The sequence below is a fragment of the Suricata suricatta genome, chromosome 5, assembly GCF_006229205.1.
Source record: "Suricata suricatta isolate VVHF042 chromosome 5, meerkat_22Aug2017_6uvM2_HiC, whole genome shotgun sequence".
Taxonomy (NCBI): Eukaryota; Metazoa; Chordata; class Mammalia; order Carnivora; family Herpestidae; genus Suricata; species Suricata suricatta.
In genome coordinates, this window is record NC_043704.1 from 17,166,577 (window position 1) to 17,194,170 (window position 27,594).

Below are 27,594 nucleotides of genomic sequence, written 5' to 3' on the forward strand. Positions count from 1 at the left end.
AACATCCCATGTGGGAAATAGAAACCATTCCAGGTATTCTAAGCAGGAGGGCTTTAATACAAGGAATCAGATGCTTCAAACATCGTGAGAGGATGAGCCTTCAGGAATCAATCCCAGATGTCACAGAACTGACTCACCTTAGGAGCTATATTTGCTAAATGACGGGAAAGTTGGGAATCAGGAAACACCACTGGATGGACCGAGACCAAGAGCATCCCCACTGCAGCTCTGATGCAGAGGGCAAGAGGCCAGGATAAGGAAGCTCTCACCCTGCCACGTTTTGCATGAGAGTAACTATGGTAATCTGGATGCCAAAAATGCCACCTGTCAGGTCTCTGTCTGCTGGAGGACACACCAAGGACTCATGAAAATAAACCGGGTTTCCTCACCACCTTCCAGCCATCATATGAGTGTATCTAACTGCCGGAGACTTACATCCAGAACCATTACTGCGAGGAAACCTGGGAACTACAGTTTTGGCTTCCTGGCCTCGGAAACACTAGCCAGTCTAGCATGTGTATTGAGAAGCTATGGCAATAACTCCTAGTTGGTTTTACAACTAGGGACTGTTTTAGAGGGACTGATGAGCACAGTTTTAGTTTATCAACAATTTGTTTGTAAAAGCCAAAGGCAAACTTCTCTCCCAGTCCCCTGAGACAGAGGTTTCATCAATCTCTGGAGATCCGAGGCATCACCAATGGAATTTGAACATGTCTTGCTCCATTTCCCCTTTCTCATCCCCATAACCTAACCAGTGCAATCCTGGCTAGGTACAAATTGGCACAGGGGCAACTAAGCCAGCATTTAAAGTAAGGGGATATGATCAGGTTCATAGTGTCCAAGATCTCCATCCTCAGAATGATAATAATCAGGGAGTGATTAACTATCACACATTTCATTTCTTTATACTTTGCTTTCGATCCAGAAAGACTTTAGGGGAGCTATAAACTACAGCATAGCCTTGGACAGATTGACTGGCCTGCTTATGAAACTCTAAATGTGGATCACATGCACAGCCCATTTTGGAACAAAACAGCCATAAAGTATCCTTTACACTAAAGTTAACAGATGATCCCAGTCGCTGGTCACCATTAAGTGTGCTAACAGTTGTTGCTGAGGCCAAGGCAGCCATAGAGGCTTATAGTATCCTTGACTTGAGAATTCAAAAGAACCAGAGGCTTTTCTTTAGATAGCAATTAACTGAACCAACCAGATGTTATCTTTGGGGATGTTTAAATATGAGACACACAGATACCCACCTGATGAGGGCAGGGAAGCTAAGGGACACAGAGGAAAGGAAAGAAGCTGAAGCTAAGATGTAGAAAGAAGAAAAAAGTTAGAAGAGGTAAAGAGGGGCGCCTGGGTAGCTCAGTTGGTTGAGCGTCAGGCTTCAGCTCAGGTCATGATCTCACAGTTCGTGGGTTGGAGCCCTGCATCGGGCTCTGTGCTGACAGCTCAGAGCCTGGAGCCTGTCTTCAGATTCTGTGTCTCCCCCTCTCCCTGACCCTCCCCTGCTCATGCTGTCTCTTTCTCTCTCTCTCTCAAAAATAAATAAAAACATTTAAATTTTTTTTAATAGAGGAGGTAAAGAGAAGCAGATGCCACCTTAGTAGAAGACAAAAGAACAGAGATAAACTAAGGTATAAAAATAGTAACTCAGAGACACCCAACCTGCAGCAGTATACATGAAAAGTCTGGGAGAGATGTACAATCTCTCACTTTTTTGTAATCCTCAATAAACACCACCCTGGGGGCCCTGGGGGTCTCAGGCAGTCATCTTGATTTCTGCTCAGGTCATGATCTGGCGGTCATGAAATCTGGTCCCATATCGGGCTCTGTGCTGAAAGCCTGGAGCCTACTTGGGATTCCCCATCTCCCTTTCTTTCTGCCCCTTCCCCACTTGCGAGCTCTCTCTCTCTCTCTCTCTCTCTCTCTCTTTCTCAAAATAAACAAACATTGGAAAAAACACAAAAACATCACCCTCCGAAGTGATCTTGGCATGTAGATTTCCTTTCCCTGCAACTTCAGGAGCCTAACTCATACAACAGTATTCCCAGAACAGAAGGAAATGCCCTCTCCAGGTGGCTGTTTAGAATGAGTAGCCTCTGTTTGCAAATGAAGTTGGTGGGAAATTTATCATTCAACATCTCCTTGGGGGCCCCAGTGATATGGCTCATGGAAAATTAAATCTGTCTTTTGATGTTTTGAGGTTTGAGGAATGTCTCCATCTGTTCTGTCACAGACCAGGTGTTCAAAATCCCCCAGTGCTGGGGGTTCATAGAGTAAATGAAAGTCCAAAGATGACAGAAATGTGGCCCAACACCCAGAAGACAGTGGGAAGTCTGCTAAGGGCAATGTGTGCATTGAGAGGAATCTCATCCGATTTATCAGAGAAGTTAATCAAGACAAAAATGTTCCTATAAGAATGGAGAATGCTATGGACTGAATTATGTCTCCCTCAAAATTCGTATGTTGAAACTCCAGCCCCCAATGTAACTATTTTAAGAGATAAGCCTACAAGGAGGTAATTAATGTTAAATGCGGTCAATATGGTGGTGCCCTGATACAGTAGAATCAATGTCCTTATAAGAAATGACCTCAGGGGCGCCTGGGTGGCTCAGTCGGTTAAGTGGCCCACTTCGGCTCAGGTCATGATCTCGCAGTCTGTGAGTTTGAGCTCTGCATTGGGCTCTGTGCTGGCAGCTTAGAGCCAGGAACCTGCAGCCTGCTTCTGATTATGTGTCTTCCTCTCTCTCTCTTTCTGCCCCTTCCCTGCTTGTTCTCTGTCTCTCTCTCAAAATTAATAAACATCAAATTTTTTTTTAAAGTGACATCAGAGATACTGCATACAGAAGCATGACAGCCACCTACAAGCCAACAAAGAGGCCTCAGAACCTTGCCTACACCTTGATCTTGGACTTCCCAGCCTCAGGAACTGTGAGAAAATAAATTCCTTTTGCTTAAGCTCCCAGTCTGGGGCTATATTGTCAGGGCAGCCTGAGCTGACTAAGAGAGCTTGGTAGCAATATCCCTGTGCCTCCTGTAAGTTTGAAAACCATGAGCTTAACTAGCACCACCTCATCTCTGTGGAAGTTTTTCCCCCTTAACTAGGAAAAGACGGACCTAAAAAACCTTGGATCTAAGGCCTCCGTCAGTCAAATGATTAAGAGAGCGAGAATACATATAGCAAGTTTACCTAGAAGGTTTTGAAATAAGGTCTTAAAATCCCAACTATACCACATGCTAATAGAAGAATTTTATTCATTGGAAGGGAAACAACATCCAGGTAAATAACCAAAAATAGAGAAGAAACATACTGGTCATGGTGTGGGACTTGGGGTCCACAAGGGCTGTTCTGCCTACGATAGTGCAGCATCAACCCAGCCCCCCTTCTAATTCCAAACATGGCCTCCCCCACGGCATTTGGCTCAAAGGAAATGCACAGGCTCTCTGGGCCCATATACCAATCCTGATGCTGAGCTCATGGGAGATATAATCATCTGGAGAGGATCTCCTTCTACTGTCATGAGATAACATGTCAGGAGTGACAAATGAAGCCACCTCAACCCACACAGTGTGATGTCCACAGTAGCATGACGGATGTCTTCATCAACATAACTATTCCCGAAAACACTGACCCAAGAAGATAAAAACTGCAAATAACTTTATTGTTTATACCAGGAAGTTCCTGAAAGATCCACCAACTCTTCAATAGAAAGCATCAAATGACAGTTTATACTTCCAGATTCTTCAAACACCTTGCCTCAAATCCTTACCTTGCTGTGCTCATCAATCCTATATCATGATCTTTATTCAAACAGACCCAAGCCCCTGCACTGAAAGACCTTCATTACCCAGATTTCAAAAACTCATCAACATCTTAACTTTGCAACTCCCCCAACTGAGGCGTTACTAAGACTGTCAAAGTAGTACTCTCCCTGACTGCAGTACAATAAACTGGCTTTGTCTCATTAACACCTGGTCTTGGTGATATTGTAGGAAGCCAGTGAACTATGGCATAAGAAAATAATTGAGGGTAACCCAAGGCTGTAAGATGTCTCGCAACACGGAGCTAGGGAAGGAAGAGCAAGGAGGAAGGGCAAGCATTCAAATGATGGAATGGTAAGACGGGCCACCTTGAGGACCAGGAATCACAGCTGGAGGGAGTCCTCTTAGGATAGCCATAGGCAAAACAGCGCCAAGAAACCCTTGGGCACTGGCTCTGCCATGGTACCATGTCAACTTTGCATGTATCCACACAGACCACATAGGCTTAGACTCATCCCAAGACAATCTGAGTCTTGGCAGAATGCCTTGTGATCCTTCTGGAACACAAGAGGAGGGGAGGCCTGAAAAGAGCTTCTCCAAAACCATTTCCCTCTCACGTCTGCTTTAAAAAATTATTAAAGAAGACAGTTTAGATGCTAAAAACAAACTTCATTTAACACTTCGTGAAGCAGTCACCTTTATGAAGAACTGCAAAATGAAGTGCAAGGCAAGAAGCTTTTATGGGATGAAGAATAAGAAAGAGACAAATGGAAAAGTTTCTGATTGTGTTGCCTGGGGGTCACAGAGTCACCCTTGTTTGGGGTGAGAAAGCCCAGGGTTGGCTCTACATTTGGGAACTGGCTGAAACTGGATATACCGCATTCCAGGTCAAGCAGAGCATTTCCAGGGACACAAAAGCCATCTAAGTTACAGTCTGCTGATATGGCACCCCACTCAGGAATGGCTCCATCTTGGGTCTAGAAAGTTCATCACCTCCCCTCCCATCTGGGAAGCTGTCATGAGTCAGTTTCCCATCATGTCTAGTGTTCTGATGAGGTATGGGTCATCCTATTCTACTCTGGCAGAATAGCGGGGCAGAATACAAAACCGATGAGTACAGTTAGCCCCTCACCAAGTGGGTATCCCACAGCCTCCCAGCTATTGAAATCTCCCAGCCCCGTGGTTCCTTGTATCTTTACCATCCAAATCAGTCCAGACTTGGCCTTGACCTTTCCTTGCCTCATGTGTGTTTGACAGAAACTGGTGACGCCGTGGGATCGACATGGAAGTCTGAGGCTCAATCTAGTGCAACCACGCTCCCTCCCCATAGATACAAGGTTAGGAGATGGAGGTTTGGAGAGAGATTAAAACTTAAAAGTAACATAGTGGGAGGAGGGTGTTTCTTTGTATTCTTCTGGGTTCCCCCAAACCCCCGGCTGGCTGTTTCACTCCTTACTTCCCCTGATTGGAGGGAGTTATCTGGTTTGGTGGGTAAGTGACATGGAAACACCTTTCTTGTTTATATGGAATTAATCCATTAAGAGTTTGTCTTTTGTCACCCTCTTTTGTTTCTCCACGGCAGTTCAGTGCAAAGCAGCAATCATGAACGAGCATGTCTGGGCTTTCACGCCAAGCATATCCTCCAAAGTCCAGTGATACCCCGAATCTCAGCTGCCTGACTCCCATGGGATTATTTCCAAACCTGGAGAGGGAACACAGATTCCCTAAGCCCAAAGAAATTTGATTAAAACAGAAAAATAAAGTTTTAGTTTAAAAAGGAAAATTAAGAGATGTTAACAAAAGAAATAAAGTGAAATAATAAGTCAATACAAAATGAATACTAAAACCCCAAAATCAAATAAAAAGAATTAAATTGAATGGAAAATAATGAAAAGTAAGATAGAGTAACACGAAATAGATAACACAAATAAATGGGAAGGGATAGAAATAAAGCCAGAAGATTAAAGATCTAATGAGAATCAGTAACATTAAATAAGAATAGCAAAAAAGAAAAATCAAAACACACAGACAAGGCAAAAATATTGAAACAAGTCTGAAGAAAAGAGGTAACAACTTTAGGCAAACAAAAGAAAGTGGAAAAAATAGAAAACAGTCACAGGAAACAATTGATGACCTGAGTCTGTATCAAAGTTCTTAGTTGGCTTAGACATCCCCAGGCCAACAGTGGAGTTCCTCCTGAATGGGGAGCTCTGAGTGGTGGAAGCAATGTGTTTCCACTGCTACCTAGCAAGAGGGACCTGGACTCTTAAATCAAAGCAGCAGAAACCTACAATCTCCTACAATATCCTGGGTCATTTGCAAACTCCTGGGCAAACCCTTTGGACTGCTTCCTGTTTTTCTCTGGTTTTACAGCACATTTGTCCAGATGGGTCAAATAGAGACTTCACCTCCCAGTTCTTTGGTATCCTATTCTGGACATGCATTTGGTCATCCATTAGGTCTCTACACTTTGTTCAGTAACAGATGCTGGTGACACAGTACCACCTACTGGTAAGGAAAGATTATAACTAATTTTGTCATTATAATTGTGATAAGTGCTGGGGTGCCTGGGTGGCTCAGTCTGTTGAACCTCAGATTTTGGCTCGGGTCATGATCTCTCGGTTCATGGGTTCGAGCCCTGAGTTGGGCTCTGTGCTGACAGCTCAGAGTCTTAAGCCTGCTTCAGATTCTGTGTCTCCCTCTCACCCTGCCCCTCCCCTATTCTCTCTGTCTCTCTCTCTCTCTCAAATATAAACATTAAAAAATTGTTTTTAATTGTGATAAGTGCTGTGGAGGCGAAACACAGAAGCTATGAAAATAACCAACGGAAAGGTCTTGAGAGTCATCAAAGTCTTTCTAGCTTGTGTCTGTTTACTGAAGTAGAATGAACTCAGACAAAAGAGAGCAGAAGCACATTCTAGGTAGAGAGAGCCCAGAGGCTAACACCTGAGGCAAAAGTAAAGCAGCCGGGAGAACTATTCAGGCTGTTGTGGCCAGAGGACAGAGAAGAAGGCTAAGGGAGAGAAGATACATATGAGATAAGCGGGAACCAGACACAGGTCTTGAAGCCACATTAAGAATTTATGTTAGGGGCATCTGGGTGGCACAGTTGGTTAAGCAGCTGACTCTTGATTTTGGCTCAGATCATGATCTCACAGTTCACGAGTTGCATCTGGCTCCACACTGACAGCATGGAGCCTGCTTGGGATTCTGTCTCCCTCTCTCTCTGCCCTTCCCCTGCTCTTGATCTCTCACTTTCTCAAAATAAATTATAAAAAGGATTTTTTTTCTTTCTATTCTGAGTGAAGAATATTTGGCCTGTTATTTGGATCCAGAGGAAATTCTGCCCTTAACGTTTTGATTCCATGCTGATGAACACACAGTTTAACCCAAATAATACAAAGTCAATGAATTTTCACCTAAAAAGCATTTTTCTTACCAATTAAATCAATCTAATTCTTTGGTAAACTACCATACAGACAATTTTAATTGATTTCAGTTCTTTCCATTTCCTTCTTAATTTACTAAAATTAATGTGAGATTGACTTTTTATTACAAACTTCCCATGGAAACTTGGTTCATCAATAGTTGTCCTCAAGTTTAATTTTCCGTGGCCCTCATCGAATTCGATTCCTTAGGCATTTTTAATAAAATTTCATCAAGTGTCATTTTTAGCCCCTTTCAGTTTTATTTTGTATTGGTTATGTTTATATGTGATGCTCAGGTGCAGATGAATAAAAGTGTTTATTTCTTATTCAATCCATGAGAAAAATCTCAAGTGGTTCTACTGTTCAGGTCTGATCTATTCATTGGGTCTCTAACTTTTCAGTCTCAGACCCCCTTTACTCTTAAAAATTATTGAAGTTCTCATTGAGCTTTTGTTTGTGTGGATTATAGTTATCAATATTTGTTGTATTACAAATTAAAACTGATAACTTTTTAAATACCTTAAAATAACAGTAGTACCCCCATCACATGTTAAGCTACATTTTTTTAGGTTAATCCATGCTCATGGATTGGAGAATAAATATGGTTAATGTTGATACTACCCGAAGCAATCTACATATTCAATTTACATATTCTGTTTTTCAAAACCAAATAACAAGGAGTGGTATTTATATTTTTGCAAATCTCTTTTATATCTGGCTTCATAGAAAACTGACTTCCTGTGTCGCATTCAAACTTTCGGGGTGCCTAGGTGGCCCAGGCAGTTAAACATCTGACTCTCGATTTTGGCTAAGGTCATGATCTCATGGTTTGTGAGTTCAAGCCCCACATCAGGCTCCATGAAGAAAGCAGACAGCCTGCTTAGGATCCTCTATGTCTCTCTGTCTCTGTCTCGCTCTGCCCCTCCTCCCCCTCTCAAAAAAATAATAAACTTTAAAAAAAACGCTTCAAGCTGTTTTAATCACACACACCGTGCATCTCTGGAAAACTCCCTAGTAAAAAAATGGGAAAGGAAATGTCATAGTCTTATGAAAATAGTTCTGTCCTGATAGATCCTAAAAAGGTCTTGGTGTGCCTCAGAGGTCTCTGAACCACACTCTGAGAAGCCCTGGTCTCTTGTAATGTTTCCCAGCAGATGGTTCACATACCATTTGATTTAAGGTGGGAAAAATGTTTTATTAAAATAATTATGTATTTTAAGTGTTTATTAGAAGTTATAACTGGTGATAAACTGCACACATCTGATTATTCCTTAAGGCACACCAAATCTGTACCAACTAAACAAAAAAAGTAAACAAAAAGTAATTTGCAAGTGGCAAGTGTTCAAGTTAAAGAACAAAAATTGAACCAAAACGCTCTGCTTCACATTTTCTGTATTATCTACCAGAAGAATGGATTTCTTTCACAGTGTGAAATTATTCCTAAAAGAGATTTCTATTTCTAGGAAGAAGCAGAAAAGAAGAATATAGGTAATGGTTAAAAATTTGCATTTTGTGTGTGAAAGACCTAAATTTATAGAAAGCTTATGAAAGAAATTGAAAAAAAAAAAAACACCAAAAAATGGGGGGGACGGATATTCCATGTTCATGGATTGGAAGAACAAATACTGTTAAAATGTTGATACTACAGAATGCAATCTACATATTCAATGCAATCCCTACCAAAATAACACCAGGATGCTTCACACCTGGAACAAACAATCCTAAAATTTGTATGGGACCAGAAAAGACCCCAAATAGCCAAAACAATCCTGAAAAAGAAAACCAAAGCTGAAGGCATCACAATTCCAGACTTCAAGCTGTATTACAAAGCTGTAATCATCAAGCTAGTACGGCAAAGACACAAGAACAGACACATAGATCAATGGAATAGAGAACCCAGAAATGGACCCACAAACGTATGGCAATCTAATCTTTGACAAAGCAGGAAAGAATATCCAATAGAAAAAAAAGTCCCTTAAACAAATGGCGTTGAGAAAACTGGACAGTGACATGCAGAAGAATGAACCTGGACCACTTTCTTACACCATACACAAAAATAAACTCAAAATGGATGAAAGACCTAAATATAAGACAGGAAGCCATCAAAATCTTAGAGGAGAAAGCAGGCGAAAACCTCTTTGACCTTGGCCACATTAACTTCTTACTAGATATGTCACCAAAGGCAAGGGAAATAAAAGCAAAAATGAATATTGGGACCTCATCAAGATAAAAAGCTTCTGCTCAGCAAATGAAACAATCAGCAAAACTAAAAAGCAATCCATGGAATAGAAGATATTTACAAATGACATATCAGATAAAGTCAGTACCCAAAATCTATAAAGAACTTATCAAACCCAATATCCAAAAAAATAATCCAGTGAAAAACTGGGCAGAGGACAGGAGTAGACACTTTCCCAAAGAAGACATCCAGATGGCTAAACAAATACATGAAAGGATGCTCAACATCACTCATCATCAGGGAAATATAAATCAAAACTACAATAAGGTACCACCTCACACCTGTCAGATTGGTTAAAATTAACAACTCAAGCAACAGATGTTGGGGAGGATGTGGAGAGAGAGGAACTCTTTTGCACTGTTGTAGGGAATGCAAACTGGTGTAGCCACTCTGGAAAACAGTATGCAAATTCCTCAAAAAATTAAGAATAGGGCTACCCTACAAGCCAGGAATTGCACTAGTAGGCATTTATCCAAAGGACACAAAAAATGCTGATTTGAAGGGGTACATGCACCCCAATGTGTATAGGCCTGCTATCAACAATAGCCAAATTATGCAGAGCCCAAATGTCCATCAATTGATAAAGGTGTAAAGATGTGGCGCATATATACAACGGAATATTAATGAGCAATCAAAAAGAATGAAATCTTGCCATTTGCAACAACACGGATGGAAATAAATAAGTTATGCTAAATGAAATAAGGCAGTCAGAGAAAGACAAATGTATGAGTTCACTCATGTGGACTTAAGAAACAAAACAGATGAACATAGGGGAAGGGGCGTAAAAATAAAATAAAATAAAAACAGAAAGGGAGGCAAATCATAAGACTCCTAAATACAGAAAACAAACTTGAGGGTTGATGGGGGTGGGCATTAAAGAGGGCACTTGTTAGGATGAACACGGGGTATTATGTGATGAACCGCTAAATTCTATTCCTGAAACCAATACTACACTATATGTTAATTATCATGAATCTAAATTTAACATAGGAAAAGAAACAAAAGAAAAAAAAGGTCTTGCATTTTGTAGTCAGTGAATCTGGATAGGCATCCTAGGTTTAACATTATTAGCGCTGTGATCTTGAACATAGATCATTTATAAACTTTTGTATGTATCAAATGGAGATAGTAATAACTAGTAAGAGCGACCGTTAGCTAAATATCACACCTAAAGCAACACAGAGCCTGGCACATATGAGCTTTCAGTGTATAGTTACTCTTACAGATTTTATTTATCGTCATTAAGTCGCCAGCGCTTTCCACGGAGCCCGAGACCAAGCAGACGCCCAGAGAAAGACTTTGGCAGGAGGGGGCGGATGCTCTGCCTGAGGGTGAGGGAGGAAGCGAACACCTGCCCTGATGTTGTGGGTGGGTCTGCAAGATTTCGTGCAAGTAAGTCTCAGGAGGAATGAGTTTCAGGTCAGAGACGGCAAAAGTCAAACGTCCCGACCTTGGAGTCTTGGCAAAGCGGTGAAACCGGAGCGAGTCATAACGGCCCGACCGCGCGCTGGCCGGAAGACCAAGAGCGCGCTCTGAGATTGGTTTAGCCGATCGACGCGATCGAGGATCGTCAACTCAGTTCTGGCTGCGGGAACTGCTTTTTCTCGCGAGGCTTCTGACGAGGTAGCTAGCGAAGGGGTGGGCTCAGCTGGAGAGAAAGGAGGAGCGTAAGGTCGCCGCACGCTGCGTTCCCAGGAGGCTTTGCGTGCCCCTCGCTTCCTCCGGGATCTTCTGAGCGAGCGCGTGAACGGCTACTTGCAGAGGCCATGGCGCTTCACGTCCCCAAAGCCCCGGGCTTTGCCCAGATGCTTAAGGAGGGGGCGAAGGTAAGGAATAGAGGAAGGGACAATGAGGTAGGAGGGTCGACGTAGGACTGCGGCGGCCAGAGGGAAGGAGAAGGGCCTGCTAACGGGCAGGGTGTGCTCTCTGGGCCTAGCGGTCGGTAGCAAAGAAGATTCCAGAAAGGGAGGTGTTCTTTGTGGGGGATGAGGGTGAGGAGGGACTCGACCATTAAGGACAGCGGGCATTTTCGTTCTCCGGTGCCTGGAAGGGTCGACGGGGCAGAGGCGGCAAGAGAGGCAAGGCCGCAGGATTTGTATTCTGTGCTTCCTAGCTGAGCAAGCGGAAAGCCGTTCGTGCATTTTCTCTCCATCCCTAAAACCGGCTGACGTGACTCTGCACCCTTAAAGGGTGTTTTAAGGGTGAAGTCGAATACCGTAGCATTGGGAACCACGAAGACAGTTGACACTGTTCAAGTAGTGGGTAATCAGGAGAGAAGAGGGACAGGGGCCAGTTTTCAACCGTTTCCCTTCAGATGAGAAATCGGGGGCTCCCCGTTTCTTTCGCAGCAGTGCGTTATGGTAGGACAAACGTTACTCTCAACCCAAATGGATTCTATCCCAACGTAGGTTAGCTAGCTTGATGTAAAATCAACCCCCAGATTTTGCTTTTCTCGACTTTAAATTGACCAAAAGATGGCACCTTTGACCTGTAACTGTCTGACTTACTGTGTAAGTATGAGGGATACCCTGGACTAATTAAAAGTACTTGGTTTTATGCCCAGATTATGAACGTCATTTCAAGAGCATGATTTGTTTAAAACGTCTTAATATACTGCTGATTTGTCTCTTGTGTTTAAATCAAAGTGTTCCTTTTGTCCTATGCCTTGTTAAAGAAATGTAATTCATTGTGGTTCAGCGTACAGTAACAGCTTTAGGGAACTAGGTCATTGTTTGCAGAATACACTTTTGGGATAACATGAGCATATCAAATACATATCAGGGTTTAATGTAAATATTTGGTAAAACAGCTTTGCTGATGACATGGACTGCTCACTTTAATTTTTTTAAATGTTTGTTTATTTTTGAGAGAGGGTGCAAGCGGGAGAGGGACAGAGAGAGGGAGGCACAGATTCTGAAGCAGCCACCAGGCCCAGAACTGTCAGCACAGAGCCCGAGGTGGGGCTCCAACACTGGAGCTGTGAGATTATAACCTGAGCTGAAGTCGGATGCTCAACCTCCTGAGCCGCTCAGGTGCCCATGGACTGCCCAGGGACTGCTCGCTTCAAAAAAGTCAGACTGAAAACTTTTCATAATTTTTACTCTGAGTCTGAATTAATAATCAAATCAGAATAATTTCAAATAATGATAAAGGAGATAAAGAATACTGTAGTAAGAATTAATAAAAAAGATTAGATAGAAAGTACTGTAGTAAGAATGACAGGAAGTAAGAAAGTCTGCGTCCCCCAGAAAGGAGTCAGGGATACATAGAACCAATAAATAAGATGTTCAAGGAAGAACTCTTGACTTAAGAGGACAGTACTCCAGGAAGAGAAACTAGTAAGTTCAGAGGCCTTGAGGATGAAATGAGTTTAGCCTGTTAAAAAAGAAAACAGCAAGAGTGGTAATGAGGTTGAAGCTCTCATTAAGGGAAAGCACAAATGTGAGAGGTGAATTTAGAGGAGCTGTAGGTAAGGACCAGAACATACAGGACCTTGTAGCCCTGAGGAGGGATTTACATTTTATCCTAAGAGTGAGGCAAACCATTGATGGGATCTGATTTATGATCACATGCCTGTTCTCAGAGAATGGGTAAAGGGAAAAACTAGAGTGTAAGCCAAGCCAGATCAGACTAAATGTAAGAGTCGGTCAGCTTGTGACTCTGAAGACACTACTTCTAAAGTAATGATTATTAACCTCGTTTGGATCAGTTCCTTTTATGAGTAGTAGAAAAGCCACACCTTATGCTCTAGGATAGAACTGTCTCCTAGACTATCTTTGTTGGTGGAAGTGTTCTATATCCGTTCTAATGCAGTATCTGCGAGCCACATGTGGCTACTGGACACTTGAACTGTGTAGTGTGGTAGAGAAACTGAATTTTTTATTTTAATTACTAGAAATGTAAACAACCACATGTGGCCAGTGGGTCCTTTGTTGGGCATAGCAACTCTATAAAAATGTTCACATGCACCAACGGGGCTCATGGAACCCATCTGAAGCCACAAGTAAATTTCAATTCTAAAAGAAGTCCAGTGTAAAGTTTGAGAATTTTCGTATTGTGAGCATTAGCAGCTTTTCATTATGTACGCACTGGAATTGTGTTGCAATTCACAAGACCATTCAGAAGTCAGTATATGAAACACTTGAGCAGCAGGTATGTTAAGTGGGAATTCCCAGTGATTGGAAAACTGCTGGTTTTATAATGATCAGGTTCCTAACTATAAGAAAAATATACGCGTGTTTCAACTTTTAGTCAATAAGTAATGATAAACTCTGAAACGGTATTTTTACCTAAAATACCTTCTCATCTTTTGCTGATCAATCGCAGCATTCTTTCCTGTACTTTTCACTACATTAAAAAAAAGTGTGTGTGTATAGGTTTTATGTTTTGATGTGTGAGTAGGTATGTGTTGTCTCTGAAAATGCCATTTTAATCAACCAGTGAGCAGATTTATGGATCACTATGAATACCAAGCACCATGCTTTATATATGTAAACCTTGCTTGATTTTTTTCAACAGTCCTGTGAGATGGGTACTATTAGTATTATCATCCCCATTTTACAGATGAAGAAAATTCTTGTGTTTCACTGTTTTGTCTATTCAGAAGGGTTTTAGTTTTTGGTTTATTTTACAGCACTTTTCAGGATTAGAAGAGGCTGTATACAGGAACATACAGGCTTGCAAGGAGCTTGCCCAAACAACTCGAACAGCATATGGACCAAATGGTAATTTCTAAATACATGTTTTAAAAGATACAGTAATAGAATTTTGTGTGCTGGCTTCTTTAAACGTATTCTGCAAGTATATAATGCATAAACTGAGAGTTTTGGCCATAATACAGAAGTAATTTTATAGTTAATTGCCACCAGTGTGATGTTTTCAGTTTTTAATCAGCAACTCAGATCTCTTTGGAAAATAAGAATTAAAATATTAATTTTTATCATATTGAGAGGATATAAAAATTACAATGCTTTCACCATTGATATGGTACATAACATAAGGGAGGAAAATCTCTTTTGCCTCCTACCATCAACTGAATTTAATTGATACAAATGTATGGAAGGCAATAAAACTGTACTTTTTTTTCTTTTTTTTAATATATGTTTATTTTGTGTGGGGGAGAGAGAGAGAGAGAATGAGAGAATGAGAATATCCCAAGCAGGCTTCACACCATCAGCACAGAGTCTGATGTGGGGCTCGAACCCACAAACTGTGAGATCATGACCTGATCCAGAATCAAGTCAGATGGTTAACTGAGCCACCCAGGTGCCCCAAAATTATACCTTTAAATAGATTGTTTTGGTTTGTGTATTGATGTAATTTATATTTATTGAACAAACCTTTGAGAAAGTTGACATCCTCCCAAGCAAACATTGTAGGAGATTATAAAGGACAGGAATAATGATGGTACAGTCAGGGAATGCCGGAGTAGATAATATGTGTTGAGTTTTTATAAAGTTATCTTAAGAAATAGATACAAGTTTAAAAAAAAAAAAAAAATAGATACAAGTTTAGATTTGTTGACTAGATATTCTTGGGTATTTGAAGAGAGATTTGAGTGATTTTTTTCACCCTTTTTTTCTTTTCTTTTTTAGGAATGAACAAAATGGTTATCAACCACCTGGAGAAGTTGTTTGTGACAAATGATGCAGCCACTATTTTAAGAGAGCTAGAAGTAGGTTATTTCTTTGAAGCCAAGAAATGTTTTGGTGACATCAAAAATTAAGTGTGTATATGTAAATATTTAAGTTTATTTGGAGAGCGAGCGAGCGAGCATGTACAAGCTGGTGAGGGGCAGAGAGAAGGAGAGACAGAATCCCAGGCAGACTTCACGCCATCAGCGCTGAGCCTGACGTGGGAACTCAAACCACAAACTGAAATAATGACTTGAGCCGAGATCAAGAGTCAGACGCCTAACCGTGTGCCACCCAGGGCACCCCAAAAATTAAGTATGTCTTAACATAGAAGAAACCCTTAGGATAGTAAGGGACTGTTTTTTTTAACCTGAAAATTTATTATGTAGATTTTCCTAATTATGGAGTCCTCTTTAGTTTTAACTTTTTAGCCACTTAAATTTAAAAATCTCCCAAGTTACTAATTTATGGAGGGTTGCTTGTGATAAAAATACATTTGCTAATAATCATATCAAATTGAAGATGGTGTTCTGCAGAGTATGACGTCAAAGTGAATTACTTCATAATGTAGAAACAGCTGATAACCTAAAACAGTGGTTAAAAAAAAATCAGACCATGTCTTTGGTTTTGTGACAGTGAAACCCTTGGTGACATTTTGCTTTGCTTTCCTGCAGTTTTGCTATTGCAGAGTCTGGAATAGATACTGCAGGCAGAGTTGTGAGGAAGGTCTGGCACCTGCACATCAGAACAGTCCTCATCTCGCTGCTTTGTAGTCAGAAGATATTTTCAACTTCAAGAAATTTTCCTGAACTTAATAGCTCTTAGAGGATTGACGCTTACTGTTTTCAAATGAAACTATAGATGTGTTAACATTTCTCTAACTGCTTAAACAACTAAATATTCTTACTGTAGTGAAAAAAACAAACTTAAATCCACAAGATATTTGCAGAGCAACTAGTCGCTGTGAGTGTTCATGTTGGGTGCTGTGGGCTCAGCAGTGATTCAGGAATGCTGGGCATATTGCCTCAATAAAACTGTAGTGTCGACTTTGTAGTATTCTCCCTGCTATCAGTTGTTACTCCTAGCTTGGTTTTTAAACCTCTAAGTCCAAAGGAAAGACTAGTTAAATTTTTGATACTTTTTTTTTTTTTTTTAAAGAAACCTCCATTTTCCAAAAAAAATCACACTTGGCACCCCTTAAAATAGGAATGTACATAGCAGTTGAGACTCATGATTAAACGAGGTGGTTATTTTGTTTTTTAATGGCCAGGCTTGGTCTTTGGAAATACTTTTTTTTAATTTAGCAGACATGTAATTTTCTGAACCTTATGTGCAGAGAAGCATTTACTGGGTGACTGACCATCAAAAGAGATGCAGTTTTATGTTGTTTGCATTTGTAGTGATGCAGTTGTGCTGGTAGTCCCTGAGGGATTGGGGCTGTCTTCCAACCCCACTGAGGAGTATGTAGGAGTGTGGTTGTGGCACCGCCTGGCCCATGGGGAGACTGAAGTCTGTTAGCTTAAGAAGAAATGGAAATGAGGGGCACCTGGGTGGCTCAGTCGGCTAAGCATCCAATTCTTGGTTTCAGCTCACGATCTTGCAGTTGGGGAGTTCAAGGCCCACATCAGGCTCTGTGCTGACAGCTCAGAGCCTGGAGCCTGCTTTGGATTCTGTGTCTCCCTCTGCCCTCTCCCCTGCTCCTGTTCTGACTCAGTCTCTGTCTGTCTGTCTCTCTCTCTCTCTCTTTCTCTGGCAAAAGTAAATAAACATTTTTTAAAAAATTAAAAAGAAACGGAAATGAAAAACTTCATGTTTCTTTAACAATCAAATGTTTTGATATTTAAGATTCAAACCCCCTTCTACCAGGTGCAGCATCCTGCTGCGAAAATGATCGTAATGGCTTCCCACATGCAAGAGCAGGAGGTCGGAGATGGCACAAACTTCGTTCTGGTGTTTGCTGGAGCCCTGCTGGAACTAGCTGAAGAGCTGCTGAGAATTGGCCTCTCGGTTTCAGAGGTGAGTGTTATTTTAGAACGCACTTTTACTTAGTTCGTGCCCGCGTAGAGAGTCCTCACTGTAGTGGCGGGTCCAGTGGGCAGTTTGTGCCAGGCATTGTGGTACGTGTGCTCTATATGCAGTGTCGTACTCCATCCGTACAGGAATCCTGTGCGGAATTAAAAATTAATAAAAATTCTATGTTAGATGAGGAAGTGACACTTAAAAAATCATACTCAGGATCTTACAGCTAATGAGTGGCCGTCCCAGAAGCCCGCACTCACAGTGAGTAGGCTCTGCCGTGAGCACTGTCGGAAGTGTGCCTCGTCATTTTACACGGGGACGCGTACCCTTGTTCGCTGGGTTACCAAAATAAGCTCTTTTAAAGTCATGTCAAAATTGTGTCTTTTGAAGAAACATTTTTGCTTTTTATATTTAAGGTCATAGAAGGTTATGAAATAGCCTGCAGAAAAGCCCACGAGATTCTTCCTGATTTAGTGTGTTGTTCTGCAAAAAATCTTCGTGATGTTGATGAAGTGTCCTCTCTGCTTCATACGTCCATAATGAGTAAACAGTATGGTAATGAAGTGTTTCTGGCCAAGCTTATTGCTCAGGCATGTGGTGAGTACATACCAGTAAATGAAAAGATGCAAAATAAAAATGTCCTAATGAGACTAAGATACTTTTTTTGTTGTCTCCATGTATCTTTTAATCTGTCTCATTTTCTTAACAGTGTCTATTTTTCCTGATTCCGGCCATTTCAATGTTGATAACATCAGAGTGTGCAAGATTCTGGTAAGTTTAGAAAATGCATCAGTGTTGTCTAATAGGTCAGTTATATTTTGCAAAAGGAGTAAAAACGTGCGTATTTATTGAAACCCAAATTTTACCTCAGATTTTGAACGTTTAGGACTTTGTTACATTTAGGTATAGGTAGTTTGTAATACAACTACCTATTAAATTTTAAAGGGTGTTTGATGTATTATCTTCTTGTGAAATCATTTTTCCATGACAACTTGAAGGTTGAGAATAGTGCATAAACAAAGCGTTATGTGGTTGGAATTCTTCATGTGTGTGTGCTGAATTAAAACAATAAACTTTGAAACCTGTTTTGAATGAGATGTTCTGTTGATCTGCAATAATTGACTTTATGTCTTAATGTTATTAATACTGAAATAAAAGTATTTTTTGTTTAAAAAATTTTGTGCTTCCTGTTGTAAAACCTAGAATTGCAGCTGAGTTTAACTTACCTAAATATACGTGGTGTGTGTGTGTGTTTATATAGATGCTGTGCATTTTCTGACCCTGTTACTGCCAACTCCTCCCCCATTAAATTGTAAACGTGTGAGCTCAAAACTTTGTTCCCCCTTCTGCCCCAGTACTAACGGCTGTGCCTACCACATGGGCACCAAGTGTTTGGTGAGTGAGTGAATGAATGGCTTAGAACAGTTACTGTTCGCTCTTCGGTTGTTCCCAGTACGCCGAAGGCCTCCCTTTCATTCACAGCAGCTCATTCGCAGAGTGGTTTCTACCTTAAGTGGACTGGTGTGTTTTCCATCCACCACCCCACTCATTCCAGAGGTCACTAGGTCACTGCCTTGCCATATTTGGAAAAGGTTATCTTTGGCACACGAGGCATTAACAACTGAGCTCTAATGTTATTTTCACGAGATCACTAATGATTTTGGTATTCAATTCCTTAGGGCTCTGGTATCTATTCCTCTTCAGTATTGCATGGCATGGTTTTTAAGAAGGAAACCGAAGGTGATGTAACATCTGTCAAAAATGCAAAAATAGCAGTGTACTCTTGTCCTTTTGACGGTATGATAACTGAAACCAAGGTATGTAGACTTCAAAACCTTAAATTTGTGGTTGCCCTTTCAGATTTTAAGTTTTCAGGTAGAGATTGCGCTCTTCAGTGAATATTGCGTAATTATGGAAGTTTGTAGGATCATATCTTTATGTATATGTGGATATTCACTAATTTTGAGAGTGGGGGAGAGTCAGAGGGAGACTGTCAACACAGAGCCCGACGCAGAGTTTGATCCCCTGAAATCATGAGGTCATGACCTGAGCCAAAATGAAGGGTCAGACACTCAACCAGCTGAGCCACCCAGGCGCCCCAGGATTATATATCTGCCTTTTAAAGTCAGATTCCCTTTTTTGATTACCTAAGTCAGATACTAAATTTGAAACAGGAGATGGTGGCAGTATTGTTTATGTTTTAGCACAGCTCTTCTAGTAGTTCCTACATGCTCGGCAAGTAAAATGCTCACTGAAGACAAATACTTGTGTGTTCTTCCTTAAGATATTTTAAAATTAAGATCCTGTGGCATCCTGAAACAAAACATGCCAATGTAATTTGAAATTGATGGGTTTGCTTTTAAAAATACATGTTAGGAAGTTTGAAGTTCTTGTTTATAGGTCAGTTTTGTTTTTGTCCCTAGAATTCTTATCATCTGAGTTGACAGTTTTAAAAGTTTCACAGGTTGTAAATAGGCCAGAGGGAGTCATTTAGTCCATATTTCAGAAAAAAATTGAGAGCCACAATGTTGCTGTCAACACTAGTTGATGTTTGTCAGAAGACAAATGGTAAGACACCTGCTCAGCGTGTCTAAAATAACAGTATTTCTCCCAACTGCTCCATCAAAGCGCCTGTCAAAGAGGAAGCTGCACCAATTTCGGGAGTGGGGGGTCTAGGAATAAGCAGAGTTTCAATACATATTTTGTATTGTTTCATAATATGTGTATAATCTGTGTTTCCCCCAAATCTGTATTTCTTCAGTAAAATGTTACCATGTGACTTCGGATGCTGACGTACTAAAATGGTTCTAAAGAGCATGCTTGTTTTGCCAGGGAACAGTGTTGATAAAGACTGCTGAAGAACTAATGAATTTCAGCAGGGGAGAAGAAAATCTTATGGATGCACAAGTCAAAGCTATAGCTGATACCGGTGCGAATGTCATAGTAACAGGTGGCAAAGTGGCAGACATGGCTCTTCATTATGCAAACAAGTACAATATCATGTTGGTGAGGTAAGATGACTGCATTCCATTAACCTGTATAGTAAGTGGCCTTTTGGTGGTGAAACACCAAACACATTCAATACACAGTGGGTTCATGCCTGTTACAAAAGGCCAAATAAAAAGATAATGGATCAAAAAGCAGGACTTAACTTGATCTAGAGAGGCAGGAAACCTCTGTGAGCAAATTTACGTTTACACTGAGAGGTGAAGGCAATCAACATGTTCTGTGATGAGGGAGAGAGAAAAGAATTCCAGAGAAAAGAAACAGCATAAGAGACCAAGATGCAAGCCTGGTACACATGTCAAAGTGTGGGATCAAGAATGTCATTTTTAAGGGGTGCCTGGGTGGCTCATTCGATTGAGCATCTGACTTTGGCTCATGTCATGATCTCACGGTTTGTGGGTTCGAGCCCCATGTCGGGCTCTGTGCTGACAGCTCAGAGCCTGGAGTCTGTCTTTTGGATTCTGTGTTTCTTTCTCTCTCTGCCCCTTCCCTGTTCATGTTCTGTCTATGCCTCTCAAAAATAAATAAATGTAGGGGTGCCTGGGTGGCCAGTTGGTTAAGCCTCCGACTTCGGCTCAGGTCAGATCTCGTGTTCGTGGGTTCGAGCCCCGCATCAGGCTCTGTGCTGACAGCTAGCTCAGAGCCTGGAGCCTGTTTCCGGTTCTGTGTCTCCTTCTCTCTCTGCCCCTCTCCCTTTCATGCTCTGTCTCTCTCTGTATCAAAAATAAATAAAACATTAAAAAAAAATAAAAATAAATAAATGTAAAAAAGTTTTTTAAAAAGTATCATTTTTAATCTACGAACCCATTTGTGGGGCACAGTAGACACCTGACTTACCCGTTCCCACCTCTCCCAGCTCCAAACCAAATCTGCAGCGTAAACCCCTTCCTCACAGTTCATGCACTTGCCAGAGTAAAGCACGTTTTCTGTATACCAGGCCTGCCTTAGTGTTTTAGAACTAGAACTTGTCACATTCTAGTGCAACTTGAATTTTACAATTCTACAACAACGCCACATACACCTGTATCTGGATTGCACTGTGCAGTCCAGACTTATTTTGAGCTTAAATTCAGAATCAAAAGAATATACCTTGGGGACCAGCATACAGCTTCCTTTTTCATCTCTGCATTTTATTGTAGCATCTAATGGTATTAAAACTCTTGTTAAAGTCTTTGTCTTCTCTTAAAGGTTGAATTCCAAATGGGATCTCAGAAGACTATGTAAAACAGTTGGTGCGACAGCTCTTCCTAGACTGGTATGTTTTTTGGACAACATTAAAAGACAGTAGAATGCATTGGAATTACTTTGTTTTACATTAGTCCGTTTTTACAGACTCCTCCCGTCCTTGAAGAAATGGGACGTTGTGACAGTGTTTACCTCTCAGAAGTTGGAGACACACAAGTGGTGGTTTTTAAGCATGGTGCGTAGAACTGGTAAAGTAGGTTTATTTAGGTATGGGCTGTTGATTTGCTTGTGTTAATATATTTAAATTTATTGACAGAAAAAGAAGATGGTGCAATTTCTACCATTGTGCTTCGAGGCTCTACAGACAATCTGATGGACGATGTAGAAAGGGCAGTAGATGACGGTGTTAACACTTTCAAAGTTCTCACTAGGGTCAGTGTGAGCAGTAATCTTACTGTTAACTGTTATAAAGAGATTATGGTTCTTGATTTAAACATGCCTTCAGTTGCTTAAGCGTGTTCTTAGTGCTACATCTGCGGAAATACCGATGAGGTACTGTGTCTGGTCCCATTCTTCACTTTGGTTCTCCCTTTTCCTGTACCAGATGCTATGTAATTTGCCCAAATTACTCCATTTTTATAAAATTTGTAATTAGAATTTGAGTAACTGTGCCTCTAGTCTGGTTGGAGTACTGGAATCTGAGAACATTAGGAAACTATAAATTGCTTCTTAGTTAAAAAAAAATTTTTTTAACTACATATTCTAGGATAAACGTCTTGTTCCCGGAGGTGGAGCAACAGAAATTGAATTGGCCAAACAGATCACATCATATGGAGAGGTATAGCTTCCTCTGTATAAATCGGCTTTCTTCATGTTCCTTGAATAAAGTACAATACTAATTCCCAAATTTTTAATACCACGTTTTTCCTGTAGACCTGCCCTGGACTTGAACAGTATGCCATCAAGAAGTTTGCAGAGGCCTTCGAAGCTATTCCCCGGGCACTGGCAGAAAATTCTGGAGTGAAGGCCAATGAAGTAATCTCTAAACTTTATGCAGTACATCAAGAAGGGAATAAAAATGTTGGACTAGATATTGAGGTATTTGAAAAAAAACTATGAATTTAAGTTGTTTTATTTCGTGAGTGTACAACATAAAAATAGAAGTAAGTTTAAAAGGAAAATCTATAGATTCTGATTTTTAAGCAAATGATTTTCATAAAACAGGATAGGGTTTGTCTAATAATGGTTTTCCTTAACATATTTTTGCCTGGCAACTTCCTATATAAAGAGCCACGGGTTTTTGTTACTGAGTTAATTTTTTACACAAGACGATTTAGAGTGAAGGAAAATTGTTCTGTGCCACAGGCTGAAGTTCCCGCTGTAAAGGACATGTTGGAAGCTGGTATTCTAGACACTTACCTGGGAAAATACTGGGCTATCAAACTGGCTACGAATGCTGCCGTCACTGTACTTAGAGTGGATCAGGTGAGTGACCAGGGAACTTTTGATCTTTAGAAGTACTAATTCCGTGTGGGTCAGCAGTGTATTTTCATGGAACCGGAATATAGCACAGTTCTCATTCTATCCAAAAGCGTGTTTCTAAAGTGCTCCCCCAAATTTATTTTTTCTCTTACAGTTTTAGGTTGTATTTAGTGTATTTCAACTAATTTGAAATGAAGATCTTTCTAGTGAAAGAAATTTCTGCCTTTTTTTTTTTTAAGATTGTATTACTTGATTTTATTTTACACTAGGTGACGGGTACAAAGCAATCCTCCTTAATAAAGTTGACAATTAGCTTCACTCAGAACATTTTAATCACATTAAAAAAAAGTATTCATCTTACAAATTGTTCTGCAATCCAAATATACAACAGCTTGGAAAACAAAAGCCAATGTAAAAAGACAGATTAAAACAACGAGAACAGTACAGGTTTATGTGGCTCGATTTTACAGTTTTCTTACTGCATCGTCAGTGTCAGAAATCTATTCCTTCAGCTGGCTCCATTGCTCAGGATTTAAAGAAATACCTTTTCTTTCTGGTTTCATTTCACCTTCTGGATCCATCCAATATTCTCTACTATCAATTAGGACTTTCCCTTTAAAGTCTTAACACTGACATACCTCATTTTCTCAATCTGAAACATGTTGTCATCTCTGCTGCTGCTGCTCTGCTTAGAGGACGAGAGCACTCTGAAGTCTCGCCGGTCTGCTGCTGCTTTACAGGTTTTCCTGGGGGAACCTGCTTTTTCCTCTTTACCTTTTTGTCAAGTTCTCTGTCAGAATCACTGCCAGAAGAGCTTGAAGAAACAAGTTCCTTTGACTTAGGCATTGCTCCGCTCTGGCAGCGGAACAGCCTTCTGCTCGCTTTTTTTTTTTTTTTTTTTGAGTTTATTTACTTATTTTGAGAAGCAGAGACAGCACAAGCAGGGGCGGGGCAGAGAGAGGGAGACAGAATCTGAAGCAGTCTCCAGGCTCCAAGCTGTCAACACAGAGCTTGACGTGGGGCTCGGACCCACAAAGCGCAGGATCATGACCTGGGCCAAAGTCGGACGTTTAACCAGTTGAGCCACCCAGGTGCCCCTAAATTTCTGCCATTTTTAAACTGGAATAGATAAATTTAAGGTTTATCATAGTTTTTCAGCCTTTTTTTAGCCCAAGGATCTAGTCTGGAGAAGGAGTTAACTGTGTAATAATGTGGAATACAGAAGGCCCATAAAGCCTTGGAATATATGTGTGTCACCAACTTTAAGGAAAACGAAACCTCTGGTTGTCCATGGAGGTAGAACTTAATGTGCTTAAAATTCGTTCTGCTGTGACAAATTCTATCTTGAAGGAACTGAAAGTATTAAGAATTATAGTATTTTAACATTCTTTCCATGGGTTTAGTGGGAGAGAAATTATGGCACAGAGGAAAATGGTAGGTTCAGATACAAGTTTGAATTCAAAGTTTTTTAAAAGGTGTTTTCTAGTAAACCGTGAAATCCCTTTTCTTGCAGAGTCCTAGAACTGATTTTTAAGCAACAAATTATTGTAAATATTTAATAGAAAATTGCAATCGTGAAGGGCTTAGGACAAATCCATTAGATGGAAATCATGCCAAATAAATTTTGGGAGAAGCAAGGTGTAGGTAGAAACTAAATGGAAAGGAAATTAGACTTACTCTAAGCATGACAAGGACTAGTTCTTGGTAATTATAATGAACATTACACCTCAGCAAAAGAAAGAACAACTTTTTCCTAGCTTGAGATGACCAGAAAATGGACCTGGGTGTCTAGTTCCATCCCATTGGATATAAACAAATTGGATGTTCGTGTCCTGGATTTATTAATGGGGTGTTTTTATATTAGCGAATTAGGTAGTTTTCAGTGGAGTATGGTTTTGGAGTTCTCAAGTAATGATAATAGAAGCCTAAGGAAATGGTAGTTCTAAAAATTAGCATGTGGCTAATAAGGGAGACTTAAAATAGAAATGGATAGGAGAAGCTAAGGATATTGAAGCATGAGGCAATCTGGAGTTCTGATAGAGGAACTTTCCTGAATGCCTGTTACCCACGTAACACAATAATTGTAACACAAGTTCCTTGATCACAGAGGCACTTCTCAGTTTGGTTTTAAACTGGGAAGTCGGTTTTGTTTTACAGTAGAAGAGGATGTTCATTGTTACGTGTCCCTGGCCTTTGCTAAAATACATTATCTGAAGAACCCATGACTATCGATAACGAGTTTGTTAATAACTAATGAACTTGTACTCCTTAATAGTCCTAACTAATTTTGTGTAGTCTATAGTCTGGAGAAGGACAAGTTTTAAGTGTTGGATAATGTAGAGCTGGATTCATCTTTGTTCAAATGTTTATTTCACTAGTTGTCAAAATATAGTGCCCAAATCAACAGCGCCAAGATAACCTAAGAACCTGCTAAAAATGCAGATAAACCCTCAGGCCCCTAAGTAGGCCCACTGAGTCAGAAACTCTGGGCAACAGCCAGGAGACTTATTTTTTTAACGTTTGTTTATTTCTGAGAGACTGAGATTGAGCAGGGGAGGGGCAGAGAGAGAGGGAGAGAACCCGAAGCAGGCTCAGGGCTCTGAGCTGCCAGCAAAGAGCCTGATGTGGGGCTTGAACCCATGAACTGTGAGATCATGAGCTGAGCTGAAGTGGATGCTTCACTGAGCCACCCAGGCACCCCAGAAGTACATTCAAGCAAGCTCTGCAGTAATGGGTGCCTACCAGCCTGAGAACTGATCTGGCTGTCTTTTTTAATCAAGCTACACTTAGGTTCTAAAGTTGTGCTTAATGCCTTTAATTCAGTCTGAACTTAACCTCAGTTAGTAAAATTCTACTCCAAGGATTTCAAGGTTAGATTTCCTGAAGAAGCTTCCGAAAAGGGGTGCTGAATCTGTTGGAAGTGGTCATGCAGAGGTTTTAGTTAGTGTTGCTTGAGACACATGACAAACCCCTTGATGTTTTACAGAAAGAGCTCAGTCCTGTCTGTTTGGAAAGCAAAGAGTACTGTTACAGTTTTGAGAGTTCCACTTTGAGGAATTTGAAGCTTCTCCCAAATTGATCTGAGCCCGGAGTTGCCACCACCCCACTTTTTTCTCCAAAGGAATCATTTAAAAATGCTAGATAGTTACATTTGCAAAGTGCCAGTTAGTGCATTCTAGATATAGTAGAGGTTTCCTGCCGTGTTCTTTTAAGTTACCAGGGAAGTTTACATACCTGAGTAATGTTTTTTTGAATACACACTTCCTGCCACTTGAGTGGTTTTTATTTATAGGTACTAGGGAATTTCAGCATTAAATTTATACATCTATTTGTTTATGTACCAATCACTCTAGATTATAATGGCAAAACTGGCAGGTGGACCTAAAGCTCCTAAACCACAAGGAAATTGGGATAAAGATGGTTGGCAAGACGAACTTCATGTCTAAATAGCAAATCAGGTGCCAAGCTGACTGATTTATACTAGTGATGCATGCAGGTATTTTCACATTAGCCTCACAGGGCCATGGAGTTCTTGACGCGCATGTCTTAGAATGCCCTTCACTAACGTGCGTGGAGTGTGTTGCTATTAATGTCCATAAGAGCAGGATACAAATTGCTGGAAGCTAACAACTTTGAGAGAGCTCATAATGCGGTTTGTAACAGATTGCTTCACGTTGAGATGATTACTTCGTCTTGAATCAGTCTAAAGAAAAATACTCTTTCTCTTCATTGTAAAGGTTGAGTTTATAAGTATGTGCTTGTGGTTTTGTTTTCTCAGATCATCATGGCAAAACCAGCCGGTGGGCCCAAACCTCCGAGTGGGAAGAAAGACTGGGATGATGACCAAAATGACTGACTGCCTTAGTTTTTACTGCAGGTGAAGACTGTGTTTGTAGTAGTCTCGGCATTGCCTGATGTTTTCATATTTTCCTTAAATTAAGAAGTGTTTTGTGTTTATAACCTCAGCTGGATGATACAATAAACATGTTGCTATCAAAGCCTCATAGTCTGGTGAGCACTGTTGTTGGATGTAAATAACCTGTTGTCTCAACCTTGGTAATGAAATTAGCTGTGGGACTGAAGGCAAGTCACCTCAGTAGCTGGGGGCCTGTGCCTGTGTGCATCTGGCCCGCTGCCTGTTTGGAACACAGCCGTGCTTGTGTGTTTACATACAGTCTGGCTGCTTTCTACAAGGGAATGGCAGGGAAGTAGTCAGGATAGACCAAGGGACCTACACGGCCAAAAAGCATTTGATCTCTTTTCCATTGTGGGAAGTCTGTCAGCCTCCAAGCTGGATTTCAGGGTTTTTGTTTTTTGTTGTTTTTTTCACAGGTCTGCCCTGGGAATTCTTAAGACTTGAGATAAAATGTTTTTAGTACCTATGATTTGTTGAGTGGCTAAGTTAAAATAAGTCTAGTAGTGTAGTATATAAACACTTGTAATACAATTGAAATGTATCTGCCAACAGAGATAAATTAAATCCGGTTTTATAAAGTAGATCTTATTTTTTCTTAAGATCAGTAAGGCGTTTTGAAAAAAATATGAAAGGTTAACTGATTTTATGGGACATGTACTAGCTACTGTGTGTCTTGGCCATGTAAGGTATTTGAGTAACATGAAGTTTTATCTTTAGGGGCAGCTGGGTGGTTCAGTTGGTTAAGCATCCAACTCTTGATTTCTGCTCAAGTCCTGATCTGTTTTGTTCCTGAGATGGAGCCTCACGTTGTTGGACTCCGGGCTGACAGCACAGGGCCTGCTTGGGACTCTCCCCCTCCCCTGCACACACTCTCAAAATGAATAAACATTAAAAAATAAAAAGTTTATATTTTTTTTT

At 40.6% G+C, this 27,594-nt stretch overlaps 2 protein-coding genes and 1 pseudogene across 2 annotated transcripts in view; 1 reads left to right on the forward strand and 2 right to left on the reverse strand.

Moving 5' to 3' along the window:
- Positions 1 to 11,203, reverse strand: part of MAP3K7CL (MAP3K7 C-terminal like) — a 99,736-nt gene extending 88,533 nt beyond the window's left edge. The window contains exons 1-3 of the mRNA XM_029938679.1: positions 11,191 to 11,203; positions 10,886 to 11,083; positions 5,225 to 5,492 (exon numbers count right to left, since the gene is read on the reverse strand). Of these exons, the coding sequence (XP_029794539.1) occupies positions 5,225 to 5,492; positions 10,886 to 11,083; positions 11,191 to 11,203 (479 nt within the window). The remainder of the gene's footprint in view (positions 1 to 5,224; positions 5,493 to 10,885; positions 11,084 to 11,190) is intronic.
- Positions 11,111 to 26,761, forward strand: CCT8 (chaperonin containing TCP1 subunit 8). The gene is made up of 15 exons (XM_029939084.1): positions 11,111 to 11,261; positions 14,069 to 14,159; positions 15,030 to 15,109; positions 16,935 to 17,084; positions 17,504 to 17,684; positions 17,797 to 17,858; positions 18,767 to 18,904; positions 19,920 to 20,098; positions 21,282 to 21,348; positions 21,426 to 21,513; positions 21,595 to 21,710; positions 22,045 to 22,116; positions 22,212 to 22,376; positions 22,644 to 22,763; positions 26,539 to 26,761. Exons 1-15 carry the CDS (start codon positions 11,202 to 11,204, stop codon positions 26,614 to 26,616), a joined length of 1,647 nt encoding a protein of 548 aa, XP_029794944.1. The 5' UTR covers positions 11,111 to 11,201; the 3' UTR covers positions 26,617 to 26,761.
- On the reverse strand, positions 22,999 to 23,632 carry LOC115291575 (annotated as a pseudogene).
- Positions 26,762 to 27,594: the final 833 nt, after the last annotated feature.